A 17,113-nucleotide genomic window follows, 5' to 3' on the forward strand; every position below is an offset into this window, starting at 1 on the left:
AGGGGCAGTGGCACTAAACGGTACGTGGCACTCCACGGAGCAGGGCAGTTGGAGAAAATGTCAGACAAAGCCGGGGGGAAGCTTCAGCCAAAGGGGAGGTTTGTTATTAAAAGTGTTTATTCGATGCCAGGAGAGTCTCCAGAAAGCACAGCACTGACAGAAGCTCGTGACAAAGCATGTGTGGAGAAAGGGGCATGTGTGTGTGTGTGTGTGTGTGTGTGTGTGAGACACACACACACACACACATACACACACAGAGACAGAGAGAGAGAGGGAGAAAGATAGGGGTGGTGGGGAGAGACATGCTCCGATTTGTGTTTTGGATGGATTGTTCTAATAGGGCAGAAAAAAGCAGAGCCAGAGAGAACAAAGTCCAGGAGACCAGCTAATAATTCAGGTGCTAATAATTCAGACTCATTCTCTTGCCTTTGTTTAGAAGTCTTAATGGTGGCTGGTGGCATGTGGGGTGAGAGAGAAAGAGGGGACACAAAGATGACACCCAGGTGATCCCTGAGAGGGCCTGTCCCCTTCTCCAGCCCATCAACCCTGCTGCTTGCCCGTAGCCAGCAGGGGTACAAGGACAGGGGGTTTCTTGAAAGGTCAGAACATTGTGTCTCCTCCATATTCTCCTCCAACACCCCAACCTAGAGAAGAACTGGCACAGTGGATCGGGGACCAGGCGCTAGAGTCACGGTCCAGGTTCAAATCCCAACCCGACCCGTGTGACGCTGAGCAAGTTGCTTGACCACACTGTGTCTCAGTTTCCCCATCTGTAAACCAGGAATAACCAAAGATCCTACCTCACAGAATGCTTGTGAGGGTTAAAAACCATCATGTGGGACTTCCCTGGTGGCACAGTGGTTAAGAATCCGCCTGCCAATGCAGGGGACATGGGTTCGAGCCCTGGTCTGGGAAGATCCCACATGCTGCGGAGCAACTAAGCCCGTATGCCACAACTACTGAGCCTGCGCTCTAGAGCCCGTGAGCCACAACTACTGAGCCCACGTGCCACAACTACTGAAGCCCACGCGCCTAGAGCCTGTGCTCCACAACAAGAGAAGCCACTGCAATGAGAAGCCCGTGCACCACAACGAAGTGTAGCCTGCACTCGCCGCAACTAGAGAAAGCCCGTGCGGAGCAATGAAGACCCAACGCGGCAAAAAAGAAAAAAAAAAATCGTGTGTATAAAAAATGCATAGTGAAGCACCTGGCACACAGTTAGCACCCACTAAAGGTGAGCTCTTCCTATTGTAACTAGGCAAATGGTAGACAATGTACATAGTTATAAAATGAACATTTGTTATTAAAATCAACCTGAAGACTAATCAAGGAGTGAGTTTGAGGGAATTCCCTGGTGGTCCTGTGGTTAGGACTCGGCACTTTCACTGCCGGGGACCCGGGGTTCAATCCCTGGTCAGGGAACTAAGATCCCGCAAGTTGCGTGGCATGCAAAAAAAAAAAAAAAAAAAAAAAGGTTGAGTGATTTTGAGGTTGATTTCACATACAGTGAGTTTGAAATTAGAGAACAGAAGTTCAGAGCAAGATCCCCAGCCCTTTGAACAGGTGGGAAAGAGATTCCCAAAGGTCAGGATGGCTCAAGGTGGTGCCAGGGCTGGGCCCGGGCTGCACAGCTTGTCAGAAGAGTGGACTTGGTCAGGCCCAGCAGGTTTCTCAGGGGCCTGTCCTCACAGGCCTCTGAGTTCAGTCGGCAGCTTCTCCCCAAGGGCCGGCTTACACTGTCTTCACGGGCTCAGGCTCCTCCCTGGGGGGACTGGGAGGTGGTCTGTAACAGAGAAGAGCCGGGTCTCTGGAGGCGTTCGTGCGCCCATCAGTGGAGGAGACGAGTCGGGGGTCCCTGGGGAGCACCTCACTCGCCAAAGTCCTCTCCCCTCCCCAGCGAGTCTCCCATCCACCTCGGCCGCTGCCGCAGCCCCGCTGACTCTGGGAAAACCAGGCTGGGAAGCAGTGGAACATTGGACCTAGGGTGACAATGAGATGAAAGAGTAAGAGGGAGACAGACCCACGATGGGGCAGGAAGGGCTCTATATCAGCGTCCGAATATCTCCTTTTCTTACCCCATTAATTGTACGCAAACAGGATGGGCTATGTGATTTGTGGGGCCCACTAAAAAAAATGAACAATGTGGGTCCCCTTGTTCAAAAACTAAGAATTTCAAGAGAATTCCCTTGTGGTTCAGTGGTTAGGACTCTGGGCTTTCACTGCCGAGGGCCAGGGTTCGATCCCTGGTCATGGAACTAAGCTCCCACAAACCACGTGGCACAGCCAAAAGAAAAAAAATAAATTAAGAATTTCAAGACAGTGACAGCAGAACATTAAATGAAGCACGAGGCTCTTCTGAACATGTGACCTTGTGGGACTGCACAGGTGACAACCTGTGAACCTGGCCCTGAGCACAAAACTCTGAGTGCGTGTCCAAGCGTGTGTTTTCTGGGGAAAGGGCTCTTAACTGTCAAGGTCATGACCTGACAAGGTCAGTGTGACTGAGGTTAAGTGAGGGTCCTTGCTTCTCGCCACCACCTCCTTTCTCCACTCGGACAGGCAGGGGCTCCAAGAGTGAGACGTACGGGCAGACCTTGGGGTAGGGCAGGCCATGGTGGCCCTGGGGACAGAGAGAAGTGGATGCATGAGAGATGGCATTTAGGACTTGCTGATGGACTGGACGTGGGTGGGAGGAAAAGAAAAGCATGACGGCTGACTCCCGGGCTTGCGGCTCAAGCAACTAGACCAACCAACGGCAGTGATGTTCATGGAGATGGGGACCAGCTGGCAGAAGATCGGGTGCTGTGTTTTGCTTTGTTGGGTAGCAAAGGGAATTAAGAATCCCATTCTAGCCATGGAAAGGCTTCAAGGGGACAGATAATAGAGCTCAGAAGGGAGATTAGAGTGAGATACATTTGGAGTCACTGGCATAGAAATGGCATTTAATCCCGTTGGGATGGATGAGGTGTCCTCGCTGTTCAGTGAGGGTAGAGCTCTGATACTTGGGCACATTATTTAACTGCACTGACGCTCTGAATTCCCATTTGTAAAATGAAGATAAGAATAATATCTTCTCCGTAGGACTTCCGTAAATGAGCTTGTGAATGTTTGGCGCGGGCTCTGGTACCTATTAAACACTCAATGGATATCAGCCATTATTATTACTATTACTACTGTTATCATGTCTTTCTCCTTCCTTTTACAAATATCTGTGGAGCCTCCATTGTGTGTCAGGCATTGCTATGGATGCTTTGGAGACATCAATTATCGAGCATGTCAGGGGTAATAAGTGCTATGGTAAAAGAAAACATAGAGCAGAGTCAGAGTGGGGAAGAGATTACAGTATTAAGGAGGGTGGCTGTCACTGAAAAAGTGACATCTGAGCAGAACCCTTTGAGGTGAGGCATGTGTGGGGAGAAGAGTTTCAGGCAGAGGGAACAGCCAGTGCAAAGACCCTAAGGAGGGTGATGGGAGGTGAGGTCCTAGAGATAATGGGTAGGGGGGCCTTTGTAAAGAAACTCTTCACGGCAGAGGTGACTGGTCCTCTAACGTGGCAAAAACAGGTCTCCCACACAGTAAGGCAGAAGGTTCTCTGACATGGCAGAGACAGCAAGATTTCCAACATGGTAGAGGGAGCAGAGCTCCAACATGGCAGCCGCCCTAGGCTTTGGGCAGCCCTGAGGCTCCTGTTCCCAGCCCCCCACCTCTTAGAGGGGCCTCACCTGGCAGAATAGGCTCACTAGCAGGGCCTCTCCTCCTCTTGGCTATGGCGCGTCTTCTGGCAAAACTTGGCGGGGCCTTTGCTCCAGGGCTCCCAATCAAAGCAAACATCTGAGTCATTTTCCTCTGAATCTGTGGAGGGACAAGACAAGGCCTCTTCGGTGGTCACATCCTAGCTCCTATTTTCGATGCTAAAGGAGTCCCCTGCCGGGCCTGGGCATCCCCTGCAGCCTTATCTGAGGCCAGGGTGCCAAGGCAGAATCCTGGCAGGTGAGACAGCCCCAAGACCTCAGGAAGACTTTAGGGCCTTGAATGGTGACCAGGGACCAAGAAAGAAGGTTGGCCCATGACACATCCACCTTCTAGAAGAGGAAGGACCCTAGGGGTGAGCAAATGACCTACCTGTATTGAGCATGGTCCAGGAGGGGACACTGAGGAGACACAAGCCCACCCACCCACCTGTTCATCCATCCGTCCACCAGTTCATTCATTAACAAATGTCTGAGTATATGTGTCCAATGGTTTCCCGTACAGCACTGTTTTATGGTGAAACACACACACACGCACACACACACTAAAATACCCTGGAAACCGTGTGTGTGTTTCCACACGAGAGGTCTGGGTGATGAAGTGTGGCACACTCACGTGTGGCATGTCATGAGACTTTTAAAACACTCGCATTAGATCTGTATCTTTTAACTTGCTGGATGTCTATGGTATATTACAAGAAAGTTGCAGAGAAGTATATGGTAGAATCCCTTTTTTAAAAAAAAGAACGCCCCCTTCCCCACCCCAAACCCCCCCCACCAGGGATCAAACCCAGGACCCGGTGGTGAAAGCACCGAATCCTAACCACTAGACCACCAGGAAACTCCCTCGGCCTTTTCTTGGTCTGAAATCTGAGGGGCTGTCTTCAACCTCCTCTACTTCTCTGTAACCAGTGCAAGAACTTGAGTATACTCAGAAAAATAAGAATCTCCCCCTTCCCCCTCTTTTCTCACCTTGCCTTCCCGAGATATGCCGTGTTAGCAAGCTCAGGTACCCATCTAATAACATGTGTAGGTTTTCCTGCCGCTGGGAGGTGGCAGCGCTGGACGCAAAAGCAGGTCCCAGCTCCACAGTCCCGTGCGGTTCCATGGGGGCCCTTGTCCAAAGGCAGGGAATTCGGAGGCTTCATCCTACCTTCCTATGTCAGGCTGGGGACCAGCATCGCCCTCCCTGGCCGGCTTCTCCAGGGCTCAGCTGCCAACCATCTTTTCTTGCCTCTGCACCCATCTCACCAGGCAGCTCCCTCCTCCTCCCCACTTGCTCCAGCCTCCACTTGGAAAAGCTCATTGGCATCCCCACATCCTCATGGGCCACGTGGCACTTGCTGCTCAACCTTCTGCCTTCTGGGCTCTGAAACCGCCCTGCTGAGCCAGGCCAGGTGGGGGTGGGGAGAGGGGAATCAGAGCTCCTCTTGACGGCTGTTCATACTGGATTCCAGGCCAGACTGATTCCAATCAAGAGATCCACGGCAGAATAGAAAACCCCAGGCCAGGGTGTCCCGAGCCCCAGCCCCGCAAACCCTGGCAGGTCCAGACCCTGGGTTTGAGCCAATTCTCAGCACAAAGACAGAACACAGTAATACTGAGATTTCCAAGAAGACGGGGACCCTGAGGGAGGGCTGCTTGCCTCACTTCAGGGACAGTTTCTCTTCAATGCAAAATCAACAAAAGGACCTGTTTCAAACCACCGCGTGAGACGTCGGTGGGTAAACAGCCTCTCAGGAGAAAGTCTGAGAGGGGGGTCGGACAGGGCAGGTTGTGGATGGCTTAGAGATGGGCCTCCAAGGAGAACGAATTGCTGGAGGAGATTAGTGCCTTGGACCTCAGGGAAGGTGTCCCACCTTCCGGAAAAGACATCCAAAGCCACGCCTACACTTCCTCCTACCTTGATAAAACCGACACTGCCTGAATTATTTCTCAGCTTCCAAGCACCTGCTATGTGCCATGTGTGTACAGGTACTCTGCCCCTGACATGCATCTCTCCACGGCCCCAAAGGGTAGGGACCATTATTATCTCCATTTTGTAGGTGAGAAAACTGGGGCTCAGAGAGGATTTGCCCCAAGTCACACAGCTGGTAGGTGTCAGAGCCCAGGTGAGACACTGGACAGTCGGCACTCTTAAGGGTGTGGCCCTGGACAGGTAACTTCTCTCCAAACCTCAGTTTCCTCACTTGTACGATAAGGATTATTTCACAGGGTTAGTCTGAGGATTAAATGAAATAAGGTACACCAAGTGTTTAGCACAAGGCCTAGCACAGTGTTCAAAAAAGCTATTGTTATGAATGATTAAGGGGCAAAGCTGAAACCCGGCCCACATCCCCTAGACTCTGGAGAAACGGGATTTTATAGCCACTGCAGGCAAGGGCTCTGCCTCCTACCCAACACTGGCCCTCAGGGAGGGCTGCCGTCCACCCTGGGAACAGAAGGAGAACACACTTTAAACAAACATTTTCTGGAAGCTCTCGCCAGGAACGCCTAAGAATTGCACAATTGCCAGCCCCTACATGTGAGATCATGGGGCAAGTGGGGGTGAACTGCTCAGCTTGTCTGAGCACCATCTGAGCAGAGCTGGCAGCACACTCAGTGCCCTCCCTGCCCAGGTGGTCAAAGGTCATGGGGCTGCTGAGCAGGAGGTGGGAGGTCAAGCAGTCCCCAGGAAGAGGGCCCTAGGTGACGGGAGTGCTGGGGGAGACGGGACACCTGAGGAGCAGAGTGTCATTCCTGCCACGTGGCCAGGCTGTCCCCCGTCCCCACCGGCCCACCGCTTCCAGCCTCTCTCAGGCCTGCTTCGCCCTGCCTCCCACTCCTCTGGGTGGCATGCTGAGCTCAGGACAGATGTCGGTCAGCTTCCGTGATCCTGTGTCCCACAGAAACCCAGATCCTCCCTGATGTGTGGTCTGGCAGGAAACTGTGTGAGTGGTCTCTGGGCACCTGCTAAATGCTGAAGGCTGCTGTACCCATCGAACTGGTTGTTGACTGCAAAAGCACAGGGCTGAGGGCCGAGAGGGGCTGAAAGCCAGCCCATGCTCTGCTCACTGAGCCTTGTGCCCTGGCTGCATTCACAGGAAGGGACATCTTTTACTAATTCATCTGCCCAGAGGGGCCACCTCTTTCTGATTTGTACCAAAGACCTTATGTGCTAGCTGTGGCCCTGAAGGGACACCTTTTTGTGTGTGTATTTATTTATTTGTTTATTTATTTATTATAAAGATTCAATTCCTTCTAAATTAATGATTGGTCACAAAAACAGAAAGCATTTACTGCCATGCTGAAACATACATTTTACATTTGACACCATATTTCACACAAAAATTAGAGTTCCATTATTCTGTGTATATATATATAGTTTACATACACATTTTGATAATAATAGCTTCTATTACCGGTGGTACATGACTACTGCTTCTTCAGAAATAATATGAATTCTGTATACACGATAACCAATTCCAAGTACATTTCTGCTCCAAGTTTATTTTACCACAAATATATTTATATTATAGCGCAAAAGTAATAAATTGTTTTATTTTCTATCTAGAATATCTTAACTAAATTCGCAATCACATTCACAATAATTTCATATGTACCAAAGACCTTATATGCTAGCAGTGGCCCTGAAGGGACAGATGTGCACACATACATATTGTTTTCCAAACTCAGGATTCACTCTGGGACTCCAGGTTAAGAAACGCTAAACTACCAAGTCAATGCTTTCTCTTGCAGGTGACTGCTTGTCAACTCGGAGCCAGCAGGAAACCCCTCTGACTGAAGGACAACCCTCTCTCGGCAGTTGTTTTGGGACTCCCACCCTATCCCACGTCCTGCCCAGCCTCCAGGATTAGGGCCCGACCTGGGCAGCTCACCTTGGCTGAGTAAGAAGTGTAGCCAGACGATCAGCAAGAACAACAGCAAAGCCACGGGCAGACAGAGCCAGAACACCAGGAAAGAAAACGTCAGCTCGTTCACCAGCGGCACCAGAGGGTACTTCATGGTGTGTGTGTGTGGCTAGGCCAGGCCGGCCTGGGCTGGGCTGGCAGAGATGCCCTGGGGACCTGGTGGGCCGAGCCACGCTCCGCTCTCAGCCCAATTGTGACTGAACGGGTGATGTAATAAGGAAACCACAAGGTCCTTCAGGCAGCTGAAGAGAGAGCTGTTTTGGACGAGTGGGCAGAAGCAGGGGTAGTGGGACAATCTGACTGAGAACAAAAGCCCAGCCTTCCAGGCCTGGGTTTGAATCCTCATAAGATGCTGTGGGTTCACGTGACACCTCCCCGACCCTCTTGCAGAATGGAAATAATCCTTACCTCACCAAGCTGCTAAAAGTTAGAAAAGTGGATACAAATTGCCCCCAGGTGGGTGTTCATATATCTGAGGTCACATGTTCCTTCTGGAGCCAGCAAGGCCCTCAGTAAATGACTGTTATTTAATCTGGAAGCTTCTGCATCTCTCTTTATTACGGTTTTCAGTGAAGAGCTTCTAAGACTTTAACCTTGTTCCTTTATCTCCGAAGTGGGCAAGACACCCCCAAATGCTAAGCTTCTCTCTCCCCCTCGCCTCTGTCATTCCTTCATTATGGAGTAGTCAGTAAATCTCCACGTCAGGTCCCACGACAGGAAGGAGGCGCTGGACCTCCCAGGGCCTGAGAGCCCCTAAGCTGGAGGGAGACTCTGGCCAGGCTGGGAGCCTGGTGGGTGCGGGAAGTCCACACGAAGAGTGGCTGCTGCTTGTGGAGGGCAGGAAGGCAGAAGCGTGGTATTCTCCAGCTGGCCCACCTGCCTCAGCCACTGCCAGCAGAGGGGCGGAGGGGGCTGGACGGTACTTATGAGACATGCCGATTGGCATGCTCACCCTGCTCTGCTGAGTCAGAACCTCCAGGGGGTGAGGCTCGGACTCCACACATCAATGGGCAACCAGTCTGAGGCCGACTTGCTTTTGAGACCACGGCATCTCGTGGAGCATAGGTTGGAAAGTCAGGCAGACCCCGTTCCAGGCTGGGGGAGCAGCTGTAGGAAGTGGGTGGTAGACCTAGGGGAGACATGGAGTGGAAGGACCCCCTTAGAGGAAGACACTGGCCCAGGGAGAAGGGTAAGAGGGGTCCAGCCACAGTAAAAATGGGGGCGGGGACAGCTGGGGTTTGCAGGGCCAGTGTGTTTAAAGGGAGTCTTAGCCCAGCTGTGGAATGACCTGAGTCCCCAGCAGAGGAGGGTCAGGGCAGATGGTATTAGAATGTGCATCCATGAAACACGGTAGCCTGGCAAGCTGTGCCACTCAGGGCCCAGGGGCCAAGACCAAGAGCTGGGTGGTCTGGGTTGGGGTGATTTCTTGGCACTGTTGTTTGTTTGTTCGTTTTTGGCTGTGCCAGTCGTAAATGTGGCCCGCAGGATCTTTAGTTGCAGCATGCGAACTCTTCGTTGGGGCATGCAGGATCCAGTTCCCTGACCAGGGATCGAACCTGAGCCCATGCATTGGGAGCACGGAGTCTTAGCCACTGGACCACCAGGGAAGTCCCTTGGCACTGGGTTCTGAAGGGGCTGGGGTCAGAAAGAGCTGAGCAGCACAGCTGAGAAAGGCTCGAACACACATATCCTTGCCAGACCCCAAAACAGGGCCACCGTGCAGTCAGCCCAGGGCTAAGCCCCCCTGGCCACCAGAACCCAGCAGCAGGTCCTGTGGTGAGGAGGCAAGCAGGTGTGGACACACACCTGCAGGGGAGGCAACTCGCAGCCCTGGCTTCCAGTTGCAGTTTGGGGGGTCACGCATTGTCACGTGGAGTCAGTGCCAGGCTGGAGGGGTGGCTCTTGGCAGAGTCATGCACCACAGCTGTTTGCTCAAGTGGTACCACGCCCCCCCACGTGTGACCTAGGCATTAGGTGTTAATCTGGCCCCATGGAACCTTCTGCAGCCAAGACCCTACTCAAAGGGCCAGTGGGCAGCGGGAGGACCTCCCCCTGCATCTCTGCTTTCCTGACTGGCCAGCCCTGGCAGAGCTCAGATCTTCTGCAGGCAGGGAGCTCAGCTGGCATTTCTGTTCCCAGGACACAGAGAGCCAGCCAGCCGCTCAGCAATTGCTAGCCTCTGTAAGGTGGGTCTCTGCTGGCAGTGCTTTAGTTACACAAGCTCCTTCCAGCCTAGAAGGCCAAATAATTTTCTTTTTAAATTTATCAAATTTTGAGTATTTCATGATACTCTACAAAACCAGGGTGAAAACCTACTGATCTAAATTATGAAGCACACCCATGCCAGAGGCAAACCAAAAGCACACATGACATTTTTAGATAAGAATCTCCTTAAAATTTAATTGACTAAATGTATTACATTCAATATTCCATGGGTTTCTTCTGGACAAAGGGGCTGCATAAATACAAACAAGCCTCTGGGCCTTCTTCCCTAACTGACGAAAAGGAAACACAGGAGGCGAGGGTACACAGGACACCTTCATATTTACATTTCGCCTTTACTTTACAGTTCAGTGCCAGAAATATTTACAGAAAATACAATAAGAAAAAGATCATGTCTTGGCAACATACCAAAATTCATACAAATTGTGTATATGATTTCAAGCAAATAATGATACTGCTTATTTTTTAGCCACAACTGCCAAGCCCTTCAGAGGAGAAAGATGTTCTTGGTCACTGCAAGAGATAAGGACTTGGGAAACTTGGTTTGCTTCAACAAATATTTATTGGGCGCCTACTGTATGCAAGGCACTGTGGAATCCCAAATTATACCTTTCCCTCACCATTAAAAAAAGAAAAGCATCTGAAAAACATGAGTTGATACTCCGAGAAAAACACTATACAGTACATGGCTTCTTTAGCTACTGAGAACCCACAGTTTGATTCCACATTGAACGGGTGGATTACCTCCAATCTCTCCATCTCGGGAAAAGAGGCTGTCATGGAAATCCCTAAAACAGACCACCTAACGCAACTTACCATTTCATGTAAACATATAAATCAATTCTTTTTAGGAAGATATAACCTGAATGGGTTTTAAAATGCTGAATGGAGAACTACCAGCAGGAGTGTCAAATTACCTCCGATACATTTTTTACCATCTACATGTCTTTGAGCAAGGCTGACTCCCACTTTCTTTGGGTAAAATTCCACCTTCCAATATAAATAAATACTCTTGAAGACACTGCTTCTCTAAAAATCACTCCGCAGAGTCTGACAAATGCTTCCTCAGTGTATACAGGAAGTAACCACTCATGAAGGCCTCACACACACAACCTGTAGGGAACTGACATTACTGGCCAAAGATGTAGGTATTTTGTTTTTATAAATGAGTCCAGAGGAGAATGGGCGGCCTCAGGGGACCTGAAGACCTGGAAATGGAGGACAGCATGCATGCACGTTGTGTATACATTGCCAGGACGGGAGGGGGTCAAACCACCATGTAACTATCCAGGTCAAAGGGCCAACGGACAGGAGGGGGTCTTAGGAGGAAGCACTGGACAAAAGAGAGCCGGCTGAACAGGAAAAGGCAAAAGCCCTCCTCTCTGTCCTCAGTGCTCCCAGTCAGAGAGGGGGAGACAGCCCCTACCCCCCAAATGTGAGAAGGGACTACGAGGGGCTACCTGCCTCTGTCCCCTGGGTAACGCTTTCCTTGTCAACAAATGTCACACTCATCCACACCCTGGTGCACCTGTCACATGCAGCAACTAAACTGTTTAAGCCAAAGACCAAAGTGGTCCTGGCTTCCCCCCAAAGGTTCTGAACCTATGTTAGCAAATTTATCAAGTGGACTACTAAAGATTATTATTAGGGACTAAATATGCTCCTCTGGCATTACTGTACTCAACGTGACTTTTACAAAGGCAGTTGAGAGAACTTAGTGACCATGAACTCAAACCCACACTAGTGAAAGGTCCAAGGGTCCTCACCACACTCCCTTTTTAGGTAGATGTGGTTTTGAGCAGAAGGAGTCAGCACCTGACGAGGTACGTGTACCCCACACTCTGTGCCGTACACACTGGGGTTTCATGCCTTTGGGAGCAGCACAGTCCTAAGTCCATCCCTCCTTCCCTGGGGGACCACAAAGTCTCCCAGATCATAAATGCATTCAACATGGTTGTTCACTGACTTATCAAAGCCATTAGAATTACAAAGAGTTGTCAGAAATTAGAGCAAACTGAAGCAACAGGAAGGCCACCCCAACACGCACACCACTGTACATTTTGCTGACAGCAGAACTATGCCAAAGGTAAAAGTGTTATCTGAAGAGTCACACTGAAGAGGTACACCTACATCAGTTATTTTTAACCTCTGGAATGTTATAAGTTGCACATTAATTTATAGCCTTCTTTGTCCACATCCATCAGAACAAGGGCCTATTTTTTCCCATGAAATGTCAATCCTGAATTTCCAAGAAAGTTGTTAAACCTCACTTTACACCTGCTGAGCTACTAAAACATTTTTAGGGTAGAACGTGCTAATCATACAACCCCCTCCCCCATGCTACCATCTGGAAACATCAATTTATTGCCCAGATTAAAAAGAAAATCAATTACTGAATAATATTATACCCTGAATGGAAACTGGAGTCATAGAAGGAGGAGGTTACTTTTACCTGAGCTTAAAACAAACATGAAGAAAAAGGTACGGCAAACTTAAAACCAAGAGCTGCTATGCCGTTTCTTGCTCACAGATATCAACATGTACTTCTGGAATAGAAATATCTGCACAGGGAATTAGGTCCTATACTATTCCCCACCCTCTAATTAAACTACCAAAACATCAAACCAAACAGACCATTGTAGGCCTGACCTACAGAATCTACTGACATCAGAGTTCAAGTGGGAAATCACCCCTTATACAACTGTGATCACTCCTCTTTGGACTTTTAAATGTCACTTATTTTCTTAACATAAAATAATCTTAATAAAGAAGAAAGCACACAAGAATAGGAGAAATGAGCAGTGTATACGCTAGCACTGTAACAGGAATCCTTGTAAGGAGGTTCTGGGTCTGGCCACCTCAAAACATTTATCCCTGGCAGAAAAGTAGCAGCGAGGTAACAGAAGTATTTCAAAAACCCGGGCAGGGATTTGTTGTGCCTTCAGCCAGCAAAGTCCAGAAAATATGACAACAGCCATTTCTAAAAGCAAGCCACCCAAGGAGGTGGTCACTAATGTTTGTCAATTATGATGAAATCTAGTAGCTCTCTGGGAGAGATCTGAATTAGTAGCGTTGAGAGGCTATTTCCTGAACCCCAAATTAGAATCCTTCATAAACTACTGCAGTTTCCTGCTTGGTCCTGAAATAAGAGACAATGGATGAAACCAAATAATGTTTAACCTTTGCTGTGAATTTATATTTCTTAATATTTAACCAAGAAATTACCAAGGAATTACAAATGGTTAACCTGTCATAATGTCACGGAGCTAGACAATAACGGAGAGAGTGGAGGCATCAAAGCTGTCTTCTAACTTAACTCCACAAACTCCATTTGTATCCTCATTAAAGGACTGGGCCATGCTTCCATTTTAGATCTGTTCCTGGGCCGCCCAGAAACTGAGGCCTTCAGACAGACCTTTGCAGTGATGAGAGTAACTTTTTGAAATGTGGAGAGAGACTATGAAATATTTTAATCTCAGACTTCTTATCTGAGCAAAAAACACTTAAGTTCTTTCCCGTCAGTATGACATTTGGATGACAGCTGGATGACAAATGGACCTACGAGTGAGCAGAAAGTTGAGGTTTCCTTCCTTCTCCTCCATGCTATCAACACGAGTCTTTAAATGTCCTGGAAGATTCTGAGACAGATTTTACTTTTGAGCACAACCTCCTAAAAAGTGAGGTATAAAACTATCTTCAACTTCTAATTTGCAAATTTGAAACTACCAATGCACATGTTTAACTGAGATGCATAAAAGCCTTTCTCCTCAAAAGGCTTATATTTAACTAAAATTGCCACTTTTAGAAGAAAGTTTATGGCTAAAACGTATATCATCATTACCAGCAGGAATATGATTGTGTCTGGGAGCCCATTTCACTAAAAAGCCGAAAAGTCTTCTCTCAGATGGGTTTATAATGTGTCTCTTCTATTCTGGTGATTAAACAGTAAGCTCTTGGGGAGTGATTTGTTTTATTGTTACAGTGATCACCTATCAAATTGTTTTGCTTTGATATTATAGCTCCAAACTAGAGTTCAATAGTCCTAGACAGACAGTGGTCTAAGAACTACAGTTCTTGAGTCCAACCTCCTGAAAAAGTGAAGTATAAAACTCTGGCTCCAACTGCTTGTTCCGGTACTTGTTGACAATGTCGGTGATCTTCTGTTTCCGGCGGACATGTGGTGGACTGTAGGAGTCACTTTCCAGTCTCTTTCTTCTACAAATGTTAATTACAGTCTGCCTCACCAGAAAACCTTGAAAACAGAGGGTTTTAGTCAGCTAGGTGAACTATCAGTATTCAAGTGAACTATTCTCTGCAAACTCAAACTATTTCATTCCATTTTCAAAACTCCTTGTCCCCAGAGAGACAGAGCTCTACTAAGATACATGGAAAAACAAAATCAAAATCTAGCCTGACAACCCATTTCCTGCCCTGGACTGTAAACAACTATGCTCGTTTTCCAGGACTGGAAGTTTGTGAATTATAGTTGTGCTCGTACTTAGCAGATTAAGCACACTTCAAAACAGAACCAAACATGCTTCCTTTTAACAAGAGCCACAGGATTTTCTACACGTGGGACCTACTAAGTAATATCACCATTTCCTTATTTATACTTCTTTTTGGTTCATGAAAATGTTAAATAAAAAAAAAAAAAAAAGAAAAAAAAATAGAAAACTCAATGGGACTTCCCTGGTGGCGTAGTGGTTAAGAATACGCCTGCCAATGCAGGGGACACGAGTTTGATCCCTGGTCCGGGAAGATCCCACATGCCGCGGAGCAACTAAGCCCGTGCGCCACAACTACTGAGCCTGTGCTCTAGAGCCCGTGTGCCACAACTACTGAAGCCCGCGCGCCTATAGCCTGTGCTCCGCAACAAGAGAAGCCACTGCAGTGAGAAACCCACTCACCACAACAAAGAGTGGCCCCTGCTTGCTGCAACTAGAGAAAGCCCACGCACAGCAACGAAGACCCAACACAGCCAAAAATAAATAAATAAATAAATTTATTTTAAAAAAAAGAAATGAAAAGAAAATTCAATCCTTCAGCCACATATGAAGCTTACCGAGCGCTCGCCTACTGACAATCATCCCATCCACAAGAGGGATGACCATGTTAAATTTTCCAGTGGCTCCTTGAATTTTAATCCGGAATAATCCAGTGTTTAAAGGGTGGATGAAGATGACAGGAACTTCTTTTTCAAGAGCAGTAGATCTTAAGAAAAGAAAAAACTCTTTTTACCCCAGATATTCAAGAGCTGAAGTCCCCCATGTGTAATATAAGAATACCAAGGGGACTTACTGCCAGGCAGTATTTGAGAAGAGACAAGTGATCAGTCTGCTCAGAACCTTCTTTCTGGGAGCCCATGGTGAAGCTCCCCACACCAACACCTGACCCTAATTACCTATCACTGGGGTTGGCCTTTTGAAGCTGACCAAAAAAGGGGCTAAAAATTGTGCTTAGAAAACCACTGGGGACACGGGGTGGAAGGAAAGGCCAGAAAACGTATGGTGGGAACCATCAATAGCAACCAGCCATGGGACTTTTACTTAGTTCCTCCTTCTTGTGGGGACAAAAGCGCGGCTGGCCAGAGGGCAGGGAATTCCGCCACAGTCAATGCTGGCACCTCAGAGCAGGAGTGGGAATACAGCTTAGGCTCACTATGGGAATCCCTGATACGATCTTTTCAGGGGCTGGGGAAAGAGGTCGGGAGGACCTTAGTCTGGGTCAGTTGCAAGTGTCCTCCTCAGCAGAGGTGATAAATGGCTGAATCCTATCACAGTCAAAGCCCTCAAAGTCTCTGAACAGGTAACACAGCTGCCAAGGTCAGCAACCGTACCTTTAGAAGACTGAATTACACATCATGTGTCGGGGCTATGCCAATGCATCTAGAGGTACCCATGTTACTCTTCGATGCTATATGCCAGGGTTTTGGTTTGTTTTTGTTTTGCAACACAGTGAGCTTTCTTTCTAAAGTGATTTTGGCCAAAGGGACAGTGAGTCAATATTTTAAGACATTTAATAAAAATCAATCCTATACTAATTCTGTCCCCAAGACAAATTCTAAACTTTGCTAAACTACTAGTAAAACACAAATTTTACAGTCCAATCATATTACAACTTTTGACCTAAAAAGATTAAAACAACAACAAACAGTACAAGAGACTTAAAAGTTCTCTTCCAAACTAGTTCTAGAAAAGTACCCCTCATGAAATCTATCCTGGTCTCTTCAGCAAGTCACTGTCATGGATGAAAAAAAGAAAAACAGGACTGTTCTGTATTAAGAGAGACTGCAGGAATTAACACCAGATGGATGAAATGGATGCTGGTTTAAACAAACCAGCTATAAAGACTATTTTAGGGAAAATAGAGAAATTTGAATGTGAGCTGGCTACTAGATGAAATTAAGGAATTGCTACTAACTTTATTACTGTGATAATGTTATCTTTATCTATTTGAAAAGTGTTCTTAATCTTCAGAGGTGCATATTTAGAATGTTAGAAAATCTGTAATTTGCTTTAAAATACTTTAGCATAAAAAACATGGGGACTTCCCTGGCAGTCCAGTGGTTAAGACTCCGTGCTTCCACTGCAGGGAGCACGGGTTCCGATCCTTGGTCGGGGAACTGTCAATAAGATCCCGCATGCCACACGGTGTGGCCAAAAAAAACCAAAACAAACATGGAAGTTTTAAGAATGACTTGCCCTATTCTAGAAATTTAATATGATAATGTTAAAATAAACCACCTTTACTGACTTCATTTCTACAACAGTAATCTAAATTCATCTCACATGCAATACAAACCAGATCATGGAAACAGAAGGAACTTATTCAAAGTTAAAATATCAAGTTTAGCTTGATATAAATTATTTGTTTAAACCAAAGACAAGCAAGCAAAAAGCTTTAAATGGTAAAAGCTGCACAGATACATTCTTACTATTCTTAGAATCATATTATTCTGTTTTTATCCTTTTTGTGCATGAAAAGTTAAAATAAAAATCTTAATATTATAATAAAGTTAGTATTATGTTTTACTTAGAAATATTTTTCCATTAAATAGCTCCTATGTGATGAGGATATTTTAACTGCTATCTATCCAGAATGTTTTGACCAATTTAATTCCATTATTTCTATCTAATATTGCTACTCTATTATCAGCCTTCATTAATACTTAATTGCCTCCACTTCTCCGTCTTTCTTTTTGCCTCAGATAAATTTAAACAGCAATTAATT

At 47.2% G+C, this 17,113-nt stretch overlaps 2 protein-coding genes and 1 long non-coding RNA gene across 9 annotated transcripts in view; 1 reads left to right on the top strand and 2 right to left on the bottom strand.

The window, feature by feature from the left end:
• The window catches only part of LOC309645411, a 377,709-nt gene that overhangs the window by 349,238 nt on the left and 11,358 nt on the right, over window positions 1-17,113 (top strand). The gene's annotated exons all lie outside the window — the stretch shown is intronic.
• ADIG (adipogenin) lies at window positions 10-10,058 on the bottom strand. Its single transcript, XM_082430418.1, has 2 exons — window positions 7,628-10,058; window positions 10-3,852 (listed from the first exon to the last, which is right to left on the bottom strand). The coding sequence occupies exons 1-2, from the start codon at window positions 7,752-7,754 to the stop codon at window positions 3,740-3,742; spliced, it is 240 nt and encodes a 79-aa protein (XP_082286544.1). The 5' UTR covers window positions 7,755-10,058; the 3' UTR covers window positions 10-3,739.
• The window catches only part of RALGAPB (Ral GTPase activating protein non-catalytic subunit beta), a 105,605-nt gene continuing 98,690 nt past the window's right edge, over window positions 10,199-17,113 (bottom strand). For all 7 annotated transcript variants that reach the window (XM_082430068.1, XM_082430064.1, XM_082430066.1 and 4 more), the window contains 2 exons: window positions 14,946-15,094; window positions 10,199-14,135 (listed from right to left, as the gene is read on the bottom strand). In XM_082430068.1, coding sequence (XP_082286194.1) covers window positions 13,942-14,135; window positions 14,946-15,094 — 343 coding nt within the window. In that variant the 3' untranslated portion in view covers window positions 10,199-13,941. The remainder of the gene's footprint in view (window positions 14,136-14,945; window positions 15,095-17,113) is intronic.

The sequence above is a fragment of the Balaenoptera physalus genome (assembly GCF_965194825.1).
Source record: "Balaenoptera physalus genome assembly, chromosome: 16".
Lineage (NCBI taxonomy): Eukaryota > Metazoa > Chordata > Mammalia > Artiodactyla > Balaenopteridae > Balaenoptera > Balaenoptera physalus.